Consider the following 15,707-nt stretch of genomic DNA (forward strand, 5'->3'; position numbering starts at 1 on the left):
TAGGCAAGTAATAGCAGTATTAATAGCTATACCATTTTTCTGAATTTCGATTGTTTTCAAATGCCTTCTAGATATCACCTGGGTGTTATACCAATGCTAAAGATACTTTATTGTAATATAAGTTACATATAGTAAAATGTCTAAGTATTAAGTGTACAGCCCATTAATTCTGACAAATATGTACACCTGTGCAGCTGTCGCTTAAAGTGGTGGGACTGGGCTAGAAAGGATGATGAGATCTGTCAGGCAGTGGTGGAGTATTCCTGGCCAGAAGGGATGAGCTAAGGAATTGTGTTGGAATTAAGGAGAGACTGTTGGCCCTCTAAGAGGGCATTTGAGGAAGTATTGAATGTTTGCAGAAAAGTGATATGGGGAAAAAAAGAACATGCAACATGTTAAAACAAAATGTTTGAAGTTAAGTCCATTGTTGGTGTAATCTAGGCATAAGGTAAGGGGTTAGACTAGGAATGAAAAAAATATTTGACAGAGTTGGTTGTTATAGATGGTAAGAATTAAGGAGAGAGAGAACTCCATGATGACATCTAGATTTTTAACCTTAGTGATTAAGAGAACTGTGGTCCCACAGAAAGAATAAGGAAGTCAGAAAATGGAGCTGTTTGTAGAGGAGGATGAGTTCCCTTTTGAATATATTGGTTTTAAAGTAATGGGGGCATATCCAAGAGGAAGTATTCAATGTATAGTTGAAAACAGAAGAAAATTAAGGCTGGGACTAAAGACGTATATTTGAATCATTTACTTGCTTAGAAGTCATTCAGGCCACAGAAATAAATTTTTTCTTTTATTTAAACAGTGTTTCAGGGGCTGGATTACAAAGATGAGAACACCTGTCTGATTTCTGCTTTCAAGGAACTTTATGAGTCTAGAAGGATAGTATAGAGTACAATGAGAACAAACAGGCAGAGCCCTCTACATGGTCACCTGGGGGAAGTTACTATTTTGCAAAAGAAAAAAAATGCTTTACAAATTTATATGGGTTCATTTTGAATGGAGAATGGGAACTACTGGAGTCTTTAAGCTTATCTATCAGGATATCAGGACAGGAGAGACAGGGAAGCCATCAGGAAAGTGAGTTTGAAAAGCAGAGAGTACAGTCTTACTGTACAGGCGCTGACAGGTGTGATTGGTAGTGTCAGATGTTTCGAGGAGGTCAAGCTATAAGGACCCTTTATAGAACATTTGGTGGGTGTCCCCCAAACTGGAAATAAGGGGCAAGATGGGGGAAAATCCACCAATTTGCAATGGTCAGAACTTATAAAAGGAAATCATTATTTGATTTAAATGTTTGTTCTGAAATTTGACCAAACTTCAAACAAGATAACAAAGCCATTCTGTGCTAATTCAAACCACAGTTTGTGGTTCTTCAGCGTTTTACAGGATTGCAAACTGTGTTGAGGATGGCTGCAGATTATTTTGTTGATTGATACATAGTCACGACCCAAACAAGTTCCCTCTAAAGTTGCTGTGGTTTGTGTGTCTCCTTTTCCAGAAGGGCACACTTCTTTGTTTTGACTGAGTCCTATCTGAGAGTAGGAGTTTTGGCTTCTTCAGGGCTACAGCATGAGACTAACTGAAATGGTGATGATGTAGCTCAAGTGGGGAGTCTCATAGAGGTTGGTGTTTGCAAGATGCAGCTCTGTTCTAATCTCTTATTTTCCCCTGTAGGTTTAACTTTTTTATTCAGCAAAAATGTGGATTCAGAAAAGCACCCAGGAAAGTTGAACCTCGAAGATCAGATACAGGAACAAGTAGTGAATCGTACAAGAGAAGTGCTTTGATTCCTCCTGTAGAAGAAACAGTCTTTTATCCTTCTCCCTATCCTATAAGGACTCTTATAAAGCCTTTGTTTTTTACTGTTGGGGTAAGAGCTCACATCACTAGAAGTTACCTACCTTGCTGCAGGTGCAGTGTTAACATATTGTTTATTCTATTTGGGTTCCCTTAAAGTCAAGTCAGTGGAAGGAGAATCAAAATGATCTGGGGTCATGATTGTAAGATAACATGAATTTATAATTGCTATTAGAGATGGTTCAGTTATGTAAGCCCTGGAGAAAAAACTCATGGGCCTCTTATTTGGTATAACATTGCAAGTGATACTAAGTTGGTATTCTGAATTTTATTGGAGAAGTTCTGTTAACAGGCCCCAGGGTACTGTGAAGTTAATAAAATGGGAAACAATTAAATGTTCTTTTCATTTAATAGGTTTCACTGTGCTAGATGTTCCTTCTGTTGGTTTGTAAAAAGCAGTGAAAATGAAATATTGTCCTTGGAACTATGTATAGATCTATTTCTCTTTTAAATTTATTTTGTAATATGTTTGTTTTATGTAGTTTACAGGATGTGCATTTGGATCAGCTGCTATTTGGCAGTATGAATCACTGAAATCCAGGGTCCAGAGTTATTTTGATGGTATAAAAGCTGATTGGTTGGATAGCATAAGACCACAAAAGGAAGGAGACTTCAGAAAGGAGGTAAAGATAAACATGGCTTTTTTTTTTGCTCTAGTTGATTAGTTTTTGAAGTCTGGTTATTTATGAAGTGTTTTCAGTTAATGGCATCATTACCAGAAGATGTGAAGTCATTGCACTTAGTATACTTCTTTAGAATTATTTCATTGCAGTGTATTAAATTTTTATATTGTCTGGCAGTGCTGTTCTCTACAGTGTTCAAAGAAGTTTGTCCTTTTACCCACATGTGTCAAGAATCACTACAGATAGTTGTCAAAATTAATGTGTTAGAGCCTCTTCCAGCCCTAGTTAGGGCCAGTATTTTACTTGCATCATCTGGATGAATTAGTTTAGAGTACATATTAGAATCACAGGGAGTGTTTCAAGATACTTAAGCCCAAGGGGTAGAGATACTGTGTGGATTGTATAAAGCTTCTCAGTGACATGTTTACATACCTTTGGTAAATACTCTCTGTTGAGTGTTTTAACTGTGCTCAGGGGATGCAGATGCAAGAAAGAGTACAAATATAAAGCTTTTCATTACTTTTTAGAAAAATATTTATTATTGTATTTATTTTTATTTTGGCAGGGCAGGGGGAGGTAATTAGGTTTATCTATTTTTAGAGAAGGTACTAGGGATTGAACCCAGGACCTCTATCACTTGAGTGTACCCTTCGCACTTTTTATTACTTCATATGGCCTTCTGATTTTCTTACAATACTGCCTTTTATTTTAATTTATTATTATTTAAATGTAGTTAGTTTACAGTGTCCTGTCAATTTCTGGTGTACAGCATAATGTGTCACTCATACACATACATACATATATTTGTTTTCATATTCTTTTTCACTATAGGTTACTACAAGATATTGAATATATTTCCCTACACTATACATAAGAAATTTGTATATCTATTTTAAATATAGTAGTTAGTATCTGCAAACAATATTGCCTTTTAGATAAAACATATTTTATTTCATTTGGCAATACTTAGCACTGAGGCCATAGGCTAATTTGGGATCCAGGTCCATTTGTTTTTCAAGCACCTCCATGTTTTTTTTCTTTATGACACACTGTCTCTCCAATTTGGAGAGTTGATATCCTTTTTATTTTTCTCCTTCCTAGGAACTTAATCCTGGCCAGTGAGAGCTTGAGAGGGCAGCTTTGGGTTTTCTTTTTCCTAATGTTGGTTGAAGGTTCCTCTAAGTAGGGAGAAGGATTCATTCCTCCTTGTTTCCCCATAGACACAAGAAAATGAGCTCTACCTGTTCTAGAGAGGCTTTATGTCAGAAGAACAATGGCTGCGATATTTGCAGGTAAAAACTGCAATAATTAGCGGTAATTTTTATCCAGTACAATCTGTTTGAGAAGATAGTAATACTGACTTATTCCATAAGCCTGAATCCCTTAGAAAGCTGCAGGTTTCCAGCATACCTGCACTGTGATACCCAAATTGTTCCTTGGAATGGTGAAAATGACACAAGCAGTATACATAACCTTCATCCAATAATGGATTTGTTTAAAACAGTTAAATGATAGGTTATAAAATATAAAATCCATGTTAATTTAAAGAAAACTGAAATAACACAAATATAACATGGGAAGTGAAAGTTCTGGGAACCCTTGCCACACTACTACACGTGAAGTGAGTAAGGTCTGAGAGTTCATACACTGATCCTTGAACAACGCAGGGGTTTGGGCACTGACCCTCTGTGCAGTGGCAAACATGTATATAACTTTACAGCTGTCCCTCCACATCTGTGGATTCCACCAACTGCAGATGGTGCAGTATACTGTGATACCTATTTATTGGAAAAATATCTGTGTATAAGTGGACTGGTACAGTTCAAACCCCTGTTCAAGGGTCAACTGAATTACAAGAATGAAATCATTCATTGTATATGGATCAATATACATATGGATCTGTAACTTTTTTTTAAATCTTAGATTTCTTTCTATATTAGTATACAAAGTCTGGTTCAGTTTCATAGTTAAAACATAGCTTTTTTAATTAAAAGAACTTTAGTCATAGAAAATTTCTAAAGTAAAGTAAAAAGAGTAAAGAGAATAGTATAGTGAACCCCTGTAGTCCAAAATCAACGATTATCGATACATAGCCAACTTTATTTCATCTAGTCCCCTTTCCTTTCCCTCCCCACCACTGATCACTATAAAGCAAATTCTAGGCATATTTCATGTATAAAAATTTCAGTGTGTGTCCCTGAAATATTGAACTTTTCTCTTTTTGTAAACCTCAGTACTGTTACTACACCTTCAAAAAAAAAAAAGCAATTTTAGTGGAGAATATTCTCGGTTGGAATTTTAAAACTAGATTGGGCCTTGGTAAAGAATCACTTCCTTGATACCTATCTATATCTGATAGTGTGCTAGGAGCATTACTTTATTGATATTCCACAGTGGTACTGCTAGGTATCTGTTACTATCTCCATTTTACATAACAGGAAACTGAAGTTTAGAAGTAATTGGTCTGAGGTCACAGAGCTGATCAGTGGCTCTGGGTAGAGAATGCGGGCTGTCTGGCTGTAAAACGCGTGCGCTTTCCATTCTACCACCTATTTGTTGCGTCTGTTGTTCAGTAGATTTTTAAAAATGAAGACTCATTTATGCACAAAGCTTTTCTTTGTGGTTTCTCATTTACCTAGCCTGAAAGTATACTCATGTGCAGTTTTCTTTCTGTTTTAGATTAACAAGTGGTGGAATAACCTAAGTGATGGCCAGCGGACTGTGACAGGTTTGTGTTAGCTTACACGTTTTAGCCATTCAAGGGAAGAGAAATCAAACCAAAAGGTACAGTATGTCACAGTCAATGGCTTTTGTACCATGCTCATCAGTGGTTTAGAAGAAGTTTCTGTACCTTCAGGCTAATGCGTTAGTTTGAAAGCAGCGTGGCATAAAGGTGTACATGAGGCTCTGAGTCAGCTGTTTTCTAATTTTGATCTAGATGCTGTAAAATGCTAGCTTGTGAAATAGGTTATGAGTGAGTACTATTTTCCCATTAAAGTAACTAAAGGAGGCATTGATTAAGTACCTTCTTTATGCAGCATGCTTTATACGTATTCTCTTCCTATGTCACAGGGTTGTGTATAGGGTAGATATCTCCCTTTTTGCAGATAAGGAAACCGACTTTCAGAGAAGGAACTTTTTGAGGCTCACACTGCTAGTAAGAGAGCTGACTTTGAGAACCCAGATCTGTCTCATCCTAAAGCCTATTTTCTCTTTTGTACACCATGCTGTTTATAGAATTCTCTTTAAATGTAAGCATAACATGTATATCACCGTGATAATTTTATTTTTATTTTTTGTTAATTTTTATGGAAGACAGATCTGGCTCTTCAAGGTATCGCTTGTACAATATTGTATGGATTTAGTTATTTGAGAAATTTGGGGAAATGCATTTGTATAGTTCTTTAACAGTTGTGCAGATGGGGAAAAATATCTTCCCAGAGAAATAGCAGAATAATGCTTTTTCTCAAATATGTTTAGACTTAATGGTGTTCTTAATTTTCCGTATCTATTTAAGTGGAGAAAAGGTGCTTATCTTTCTTTATTCAGACTATTTCCTATGTCTGGAAGGTTTAATTTTCTGACCCCTTGGTGGAACCTAATCCAGTCTTCAAGCGTATGGCTTAGACATTGCTTCCTGCAGGAAGTGCTTTCTTTTTTCTGAACTCATTCTACTGTTTAATCATTATAACACAACTTGCCTTATGTATTTGTACATAAAGCATCTTTGAGGACAGTGATGAGATTTTTCATTTTGTTATAGCTCCTGGGACATATCTGGCACATATAAAAGTATTCAGTTAAAATCTAGTGGGTAAATGAATGTTAATGGGATGTTGAATCAAAAGATGATATTTTTTTCAAAGTATATTGTCATACTGTAGAATTGATTAGTCAGTGAGGTCTTGATAATTAGGATAATTTCATTTTTGGGGGTCTTTTTTAAAATAAAAACGTAATTTCAAAGATAGCTCTGTAACAACACATACATTTTCATTGGAATTAATGGGTTTGTTTGTTTGTTTCTTTGCTTGTTTTGAAAATTAACAGCATTTCCTTAGGGTAGCAAAGTTTTGATTTCCTTTGGTATTTTCAAAGTATCTCACAATTAGTTGATACCTAGTGTTCTTTGAAGATGGGAAAGGTTTTGTCATTTAACATTTGAGGAAACCTGGGATCAGAATTTAAAACCTTTTCATGCCAGTAAGTAGTTTATTTAGAGAAGTTGGTAATTTGGAGATAAATAAAAATCAGAATTCTTTTTCTTAAATGACGTTGTGATCTAATTAGCAGCTTGAGTGTAGAATACTTTGAACCACGTAAGTGTGAGTGGTCACGCTAAAGATCCTAAATACTTATTGTCAGGTTATCTAAGTGACCTATAGAGGCTGAGGAGATGCTCTTTGATCTGTTCAGTGTCATCTCAGATTCCTCTTTTAGAAAATAATTATTCTGGTAGCAGTGACTCTAGCTTCACAATACTTGTTAATGATGCTTGGATTTCTGTGGCTAATGAACTTGTGCTTTAGTTATGTCTTGTCTCTTTTCAGAGATGCCAGTTTGTTCAGCGGACCTGGTTGAGCTCTCCCTATTGCTTCCCTTAGGCTGACACTAAGTGAGGTTGGCTCAGCTCCTGACTTTGAGGATAGATTTATAGGGTCACAGATTCATTCTGTACCACTTCCCTTTCCTTGGGTTGTAGATGTTCTATGAGTATTTTCTTTCAAAATACAAACACACACATACACAAAACACAAACCCCCCCACACCTTGTTAATTCCTTAGGAGGCCACTGACCTAGAAAGTTTCAAAGCTCACCGGTGTGCCTCTTTGCTCACTGGTATTCACACCTAGACAGTGGCAGCATGAAAGCTTTAGTAGGTTAAAGATTTCTCAGTTTTACACCAAACATTTCATAAAAGGATTCCTTGCTATCTGAATCTAATGTGTTCTTGAATTTGGATGGCAAGATTTTGGTTATAGCAAGTCCAGACAGCAAAATGTTTTATCCAAATGTATTTGGTTCCTGAACTTGAGGTAGTAAGGGATGTTTCAAATTTATCCATATTTCTTTGGTGCCTAGGTTTGGGTAAGAACAGTTCAGATCATAAGGGGTACCTATAATTTATTTTATTAAGGTAGTATCCAGTGGTGAGGTGAAAAACTTCCCTTACTTGGAGCTGATAACAGTTTTGAAGTCCCTAGTTCTTGATTCTTCTGTTTCAAACTGTCCCTGGGAATCACGTTTTCAAGCTCTGCCAGAGAACTGGTCTTAATTCCTTAATCTTTTTTTTTTTTCCTTGGTTTAGGGTTTTTTGATTTGTTTTTTGGTCTTAATCTTCATTGTTACACAGAAATATCTCCCCAAACTTCACATTGCTATGAAAAAGTTTTTATAAGTTCAGTTGGTATTTGTGGGATGAAGGGGGAACATCAGGTAGCCTTCATCAAAGGAAGACTTGACCCTGTTGCTTGTACGTTTTAGCTAGTCTCCTGTTCTATTGCCTTGGTCTGCAGGGCTTTTAACCCCCCAGAAGAGTGTTTCCTCTACCTTTGTAGCTTTTAGAGATACTTGTGAGGCACACGTCATGTTTTCCTGTTAGGTCAGCAGAATGCTGACTTTACTATATTGGGATTCAGGTAAAACTGAGGGGGGAGAACCTGCCAAATTATTGTATCTGATGAGGAGAGGGACAGGGAGGATGAAGATGGGAAGAAGATCAAGAAGACGGTGTCCCAGTTACTCTCCTAGTTTGTATCTATTGTCAGCTCCAAAGCTCAGGCACTGCTATACCCCAGGCCCTTGACCCTTTTGCCCCAACGTCTAAAGTCTGTTCTTTTTTCTTTGCATTTCTATCTCTACAAGGATTAGGTTTTTTGTTTGTTTGTTTGTTTGTTTAATTCTTTAGTTTTAGTTATTTCTGGGGAAAGGATAACAAAACTAATGCTTGAGTGCCAACTAGGCTTCGAGTACTATGCTGGATACTTTACAAACATACATATTGTTGTTAATCCTTTTATTAATCTTAAGAGCACTGTTAGTGGTATCCTCATTGTTCACATGGGGTAACTGAGGCTTAGAGGGGTTAAATAACTTGTCTGAGATCACACAGCTAAAAAGGAAGTATATGGGAAACAAACTCCTTAGTTCAAATAATATGCTTTTTAAAATACCCTTTCACTTTCTGCTACAGCAAACCACCACTAATTTACCTTTCTGGTAAACCACACTACCTTCCTTTATCCCAGGTATCTGGGTGCTGATTCACAGCCCAGATTGCAGCAAATTTCCCAAGGTAGGAGGCTGGCACTCAGGGAAGAAGTGGAGATCTTTTTGGCTACTTGGGTTATTAGTCTTTGTCATTGTAAAATGAAAAAATGTGCATGGTAACAGATTAAAATAGTGTTAAAGAATATATACAGTGAAAAATCTCTCTCAACTGTAGACTTTTATCCTCATACCCATAACCATTGCCTTTTTAGTTGCCGGTGTATTCTTCCAAAGCATCTATTTATATATGGGCATTTACATCTATATCTATTTATCTATGGTTTAAACACAAATGGTGGCATGTTATACACATTCCTCTACACCTTTTTTTTTATTTGATATTTTGAAGGATATTTCCTGTCAGTATAAGTAAGTCTGTTGTATGCTTCTTAAAAATACTTTATTGACGTGTGATATGTGTATGTCAGATGTACAACTAATTTTCACAAACTGAGCACATCCATATAACTAGCATTCAGATCAAGAAATGGAAATTACTAGCACCCCAGGCTCATTCTTTTTAATGGCATTGTAGAAGTCCATGCAAATGAATACTACAAGTAACAAGTCTTCTATTAATGGATATTTAGGTTGTCTTGAGTCTTGCTTCCGTAGGAGGATGGAAGATGGATAGTCTTTCTGGATTTCCTGCTCATTCCAGGAAGCTGTGACACCAGTCCTTAACTTGTTTTTTGGATAATTCCCAGGAAGAGAAATTATAGCCACTGTGTGAGGCCAACAAAATGATCCATGTGCGTGTAGTCCTGGTTCCCAGGGAACCTGAGGTAGGGACCGCTTGAGCTCAGTTCTTTGGCTGCTGTGGATGTATGTGCTTGTCAGTGTCTGGACTGGCCAGATCTAGCTTCCTTCAGATAGAGGAGCTGTGGAGGGGTGAACTGACCCACCGCAGAAACATAGGCGATGCTGTACTTAGCTACTGGACTTCAATTGGGATAGTCTTTTTAGGAAAAGAGAAAAATAGTTTGTACCCCCCTTCTTGGCTAAGGAGGAAAATAGATTGAGGTCCCTGAACCCCAAGCAGTGTCCCCAGATCAGTGTATCTTTTTTGTTTGTTTGTTTCCTTAAAAACAAAAAAAAAAGTATAATTCATATATCCTAAAATTCATCATTTGAAAGTACAGTTGACCGTTAAACAACACAGCAGTTAGGGATGCTGACCTTCCACACACAGTTGAAATCTGCCTATAACTTTACGATTAGCACTCTGTACCCACAGTTCTGCATTTGTGAATTCAACCAACTTGTGCTCGTGTAGTACCATAGTATTTACTACAAAAAAATTCTGTGTATAAGTGGATCCATGCTGTTCAAGGGTCAACTGTATACAATTCAGTGGCTTTTTATTATATTCACAAGGTTGTGCACCTGTCATCATCGCCTAATCCCAGAACGTTTTCATTATCCCAAAAGAAACCCTGTAGCCATTCCCATTCCCCTACCCTCTCAGGCCTAGAGAACCACTTATCTGTTTTCTTTCTTTATGTATTTGCCTGTTGTGGACATTTCACAAAAATGGAATCACATAGTATGAGGCCTTTTGTGGCTGCTTCTTTCTCTTAGTGTATTGTTTTAAAGGATCACCTATCATGGAATGTGTCAATATGGATTTCTTTTTACAGCTAAGTAATATTTCATTATATAGTTATATAAGATTTTGTTTATTCATTCATCTGTTGATGGATTTTTTCCCCCACTTTTTGGCTTAATATTATGATAATGCCACTCTGGACTTTTATGCACATGTTTCTGTGTGGACATACGTTTTCATTTCTCTTGCTAATGTATCTAGGAGTATTAATTGTTGGGGCATATGGTAGTCTGTTTACCTTTTTTGAAGATTGTGGTAAGAAACATAAAATGTACCATCTTAATCATTTTTAAGTGTCCAGTTCAGTAAAGTGTATTCACATTGTTATGAAACATCTCCAGAACTCTTTTTGTCTTTTAAAACTGAAGCTCTATACCCATCATACGATTTCCCCTTTTCTCCTCCTGGCACCTCTGTTGACTATCATGCCACTTTTTGTTTCTATAAATCTGACTATTTTAGATACCTCATAAGTGGAATCATACAGTACTTGTCTTTTTTGACTGGCTTGTTTGACTTACCATAATGTCTTCAAGATTCATCCATGTTGTAACATGTGACAGGATTTTCTTCCTTTTTTAAGGCTGAATAATTTATTCTGTTATGTGTATATACTACATTTTGTTTATTCATCAATGGACATTCAGGTCGTTTCCACCTCTTGGCATTATGAATAGTTCTGCTAGGAATATGGGCATGCAAATAATCTCTTTGTGACTCTGCTTTCAGTTCTTTTGGATATATCCCCAGAAGTGGGATTGCTGAACTATATGGTAGTTTTATTTTTAATTTTTTTGAGGACGCTCCATACTGTTTTCCGTAGCGTTTACACTATTTTACAATCCTACTGACAGTGTACAAGGACTCTGATTTCTCTGCATTCTTGCCAACACTTGGTATTTACTGCTTAAGGGTTTTTTAAAATGGGTGTTATCCAAATGAGTATGAGGTGACATATTATGTGATTTTGATTTGCATTTCTCTGTGAAGTTATGTTGTGCATTTTTTCATATGTTGGTTGGCCATTTGATTATCATTTTTGGATAAATGTCTATTCAAGTTCTTTGCTCATTTTAATCAGGTTATTTGACTTTGTTGCTCATTTAATAAGGTTATTTGACTTTAAATATTTTGGATATTAACCTTTTTATCAGATACATGCTTTGAAAATATTTTCTCCTATTTTGTAGGTTGCCATTCACTCTGTTGATTGTGTCCTTTGCACAAAAGGTTTTAGGTTTGATGTCCCATTTGTCTTTGCCTTTTTGTCTGTGTTTTTGGTGTCACATCCAAGAAATCATTGCCAAGTCCAATTTTATGAGGGTTTCCCCTTGTTTTCTTCTAGGAGTGTTCTAGTTCTTGGTCTTAACCTTTAGGCCTCTAATCCATTTTTAGTTAATTTTTGTATATGGTGTCAGGTGAGAGTCCAAGTTCTTTCTTTTGAGTGTGGCTATCCAGTTTTCCCTATTTTTTTCTTTCTGAAGAATTGCCAAATTGTTTTCTAAAGTGGCTGTACCATTTTACATTACTTAGGTAATGTATGAGGATGCTGTTTGTTTATTGCCTGTCTTTTTTTCTAATGAATCAGCAACTACAATTATCTTTTTGTATCTTTTTTATTGTGGTAAACTATACATAACATAAAATCTATCATTTTAGCCATTAAGTGTATGATTCAGTGACATTAAATGTATTTACAGTGTTCAGCTGTCATCATTATCTATTTCCAGAACTTTTTCATCATCCCAGACAGCAACTCTGTAGCCATTAAATAATAACTTCCCATTTCCCCCACCTCTTACTTAGCCTTTGGTAACCACCATTCTACTTTCTGTTTCTATAAATTTGCCTTTACTTCATGTAATTGGAATTATAAAATCTGGTTTTGTGTCTGGCTTCTGTTGTTTGGCATACTGTTTTCCAGGTTTAGCATGTATCAGAATATCATTTTTTTAAGGGTAAATAATATTGTGTGTATACATCACATTTTGTTCATTCATCTGTTGATGAGCATTTGGTTCGTTTCCACCTTTTGGCTATTGTGAATAATGCTGCTAAGAACATTCTTGTACAAGTCTGTTTGGAGTTCCTACTTTCAATTATTTGGAGTATATATATTTACAGTATATATGTAGAAATGGAATTGCTGAATCATATGCTAACTCTATGTTTAACTTTTTGAGAACTGCTGAGCTATTTTTCACAGTAGCGGCACCACTTTACATTCCCACTAGCAATGTACAGGAGTTCCAATTTATATCCTTGCCAATACTTGTTATTTTTCTTTTTGTTTTTTTTTTTGAATAATAGCCATTTTAATGTGTGGCAAGTGGTATCTCACAGTTTTGACTGCGTTTCCTAATGACCGGTGATTCTAAGCATCTTTTCATGTGCGAGTGTCCATTTATTCTTTGGAGAAATGTCTTTTAAAATAGTTTGCCCATTTTTAAAATTGTCTTTTGGTAAGTTGTAAGAATTCTTTATTCTGAATATAGGCCCTTATTAGATACATGATTTGCAAATATTTTTTCCTATTTTATGAGTTGTCATCACTTTAAAGTGTTCTTTGAAGCGTGAACTTTTTAATGAAGTCCATTTTATCTACTTTTTATTTTATTGTGCTTTAGGTGCCATGATCACAAAAATTCACACCTGTGTTTTGGAGTTTTATAGTTTCAGCTTTTATATTTAGATCTTTGATTCATTTTGAATTAATGTTTATATACAGTTTAGGAAAGCATCCATATTCTTTTGTTTGTTTTTGTTTCGTCTAGTTGTTACAGCACCATTTGTTAAGACTTCTTTTCCCCATTGAATTGTCTTGGGACCACAATAAAAAATCAATTGACCAAGATGTTAAAACAAACAAACAAAACCCGATTAACCACGGATGTATGGATGTACTTCTTGACTCTCAATTCTATTCCATTGATTTGTATGTGTATCCTTATGACATACTGTCTTGATTACTGTAGCTTTGTGTTGTAAATTTTCAAACTGGGAATTGTGAGTCTTCCAACTTTGTAAATAGGGAGGATTACATTGATTATCATATGTTGAACCAATCTTGCATTCCTGAATGAATTCCACTTGGTCATGGTTTCTGATTCTTTTTTTATATGCTGCTGGATTTTATTTGCTATATTTTGTTGAGGATTTTCCATCTATGTTCATAATAGATATTGGTAATTTTCTTGTAATGTCCTTTGTCTGGTTTTGATATCAAGGTAATACTGGCTGCATAGAATGAGTTGAGAAATGTTCCTTTCTCCTCTGTTTTTTGGAAGAGTTTGAAAAGAATTGGTGTTAATTCTCTTTTATATTTGCTAGAATTCATCAGTTGTAGTAAGTTGAGCAGTGTTTCCCAGAATTCGTGTCCACCCAGAAACTGTTATTTGACATAGGGTCTTTGCATATGTACCCAGAAGTTGAGTATTATCTTAATTGAAATAGTGAGATCATACTTGATTAAGCTGGGCCCTAAATTCAATGATTTGTGTCCTTATAACAAGAGAAGAGGACAGAAAGACACATGCAGAAAAAGAAGGCCATTTGAAGAGATGGAGGCAGAGACAGAGTGATGTCACTACAAGCTAAGCAGTGCCAAGGGCCACCAGAAGCTGAGAAGAAAGAAGGAAGGAATCTTCCCTAGATTCTTCATAAGGAAGCATGGCCTAGCCAACAACCTGATTTCAAATTTCTAGCCTCCAGAACTGTAAGAGAATACATTTCTGTTTTAAGCCCCCACGTTTGTGGTAATTTATTACAGCAGCTCTCAGGAAGTAATGTATCAGTAAAGCCATCTGGTCTTGGGTTTTTCTTTACGGGAGTTTTTTGGATAATTAATTCAATACCTTTACTTCTTATAGGCCTATTTAGATCTTCTGTTTCTTCTTGAGTCAGTTTCAATAATGTGTATCTTTCTAGGAATTTATCGGTTTCATCTAAGTTATTCTCATTTGTTGGTATATATTTGTTCATAGTATTCTCTTATCCTTTTTTTTTTCTGTAAGGTCAGTAGTAACATTCCACTTTCTTTCCTGATTTGAGTGATTTTGAGTCTTTTTTTCTTTGTCAGTCTAGCTGTAAGTTTGTCAGTTGATCATTTCAAAGAACCAACTTTTGGTTTCATTGATTTTTCTTTGTCTATTCTCTATGTCATTTATCCAAACTCTTTCTTATTTCCTTCCTTCTGCTTGCTTTGGACCTGCTTTGCTTCCTTTTTTTTCCTCCCTAGTTTTTTAAAGTGGAAGTTTAGGTTATTGATTTGAGATCTTTTTTAGTGTAGGCACTCACAGCATTGCTTTTGCTATACCCTGTAAGTTTTACTATTGTCTTAGCTTGGGCTGCCATAACAAAATACCATAGACTGGGTGGCTTAAACAACATAAATTAATTTTCTCACAATTCTAGGTGCTAAAAGTGCAAGAGCAAGGTGCCAGCGTGGTTGGTTTCTGGTGAGAGCTCTCGGCTAAGACTGCCATCTTCTTGCTGTGTCTTCATATGGCAAGGAAAGCAAGAGCAAGCTCTCTGGTATCTCGCTTACAAGGACATTAATCCCATCATGAGAGCCTTACCTCATGACCTATTCTAAATCTAATTACCTCCAAAGGGCCCATCCTCAGATAACATCCCATTAAGGGTTAGGGCTTCAGCATATAAATCAGTTCAGTCCATAGTAGGTATGCTGTTTTCTTTGTTTTCATTTGTTTCAAAATACTTTCTAATTTTCCTTGTGATTTCTTCTTTGACCCATTGGTTATTTAGAAGTATGTTAATTTCCACATACTTATGAATTTTTCAAATATATTATTGATTTATAATTTTATTCCATTGTGGTCTGAGAACATACTTTGTATAATTTCAGTGTTTTGACAATTTATTGAGACTTGGTTTGTGGCTGAACATATGGTCTGTCCAGGATAATGTTCCATGTGCACTTGAGAAGAATGTGTATTCTCTTTTTGTGTGTTCTATAGGTACCTGTTAGGTCTAGTTGGTTTACAGTGTTTTAAGTCTTCTGTTTCTTGTCTTATCATCTAATTATTCTATCCATTATCCCAAATGAAGTATTGAAGTCTCCAACTATTATTAAATCATTTATTTCTCATTTAAGTTCTGTAATTTTTGCTTCATATATTTTGGGGGATTTTGTTAAAAGCATGTGTTTGTAATTGTTATGTCTTCTTGGTGGATATCAAGATTTTTTTGGACCCATAATTTTATCATTATATAATGCCATTCTTTATCTCTGGTAACAGATACTGTCTTAAAGTCTATTTTGTCTTATTCTTGTGGCTTTCTAGGTCCCAGGAATATGTTGAAGGTATTGTTAGCC

The 15,707-nt window shown here is 35.7% G+C and overlaps 1 protein-coding gene across 2 annotated transcripts in view; it reads left to right on the forward strand.

The window, feature by feature from the left end:
- The window catches only part of PARL (presenilin associated rhomboid like), a 41,863-nt gene that overhangs the window by 7,482 nt on the left and 18,674 nt on the right, over positions 1–15,707 (forward strand). The window contains exons 2-4 of one of the 2 annotated variants that reach the window (XM_074367051.1): positions 1,684–1,879; positions 2,349–2,489; positions 5,169–5,217. In XM_074367051.1, the coding sequence (XP_074223152.1) occupies positions 1,684–1,879; positions 2,349–2,489; positions 5,169–5,217 (386 nt within the window). The remainder of the gene's footprint in view (positions 1–1,683; positions 1,880–2,348; positions 2,490–5,168; positions 5,218–15,707) is intronic. The other variant, XM_074367053.1, reaches the window with a different exon arrangement.

This window comes from Camelus bactrianus, chromosome 1, assembly GCF_048773025.1.
Source record: "Camelus bactrianus isolate YW-2024 breed Bactrian camel chromosome 1, ASM4877302v1, whole genome shotgun sequence".
Classification (NCBI taxonomy): domain Eukaryota; kingdom Metazoa; phylum Chordata; class Mammalia; order Artiodactyla; family Camelidae; genus Camelus; species Camelus bactrianus.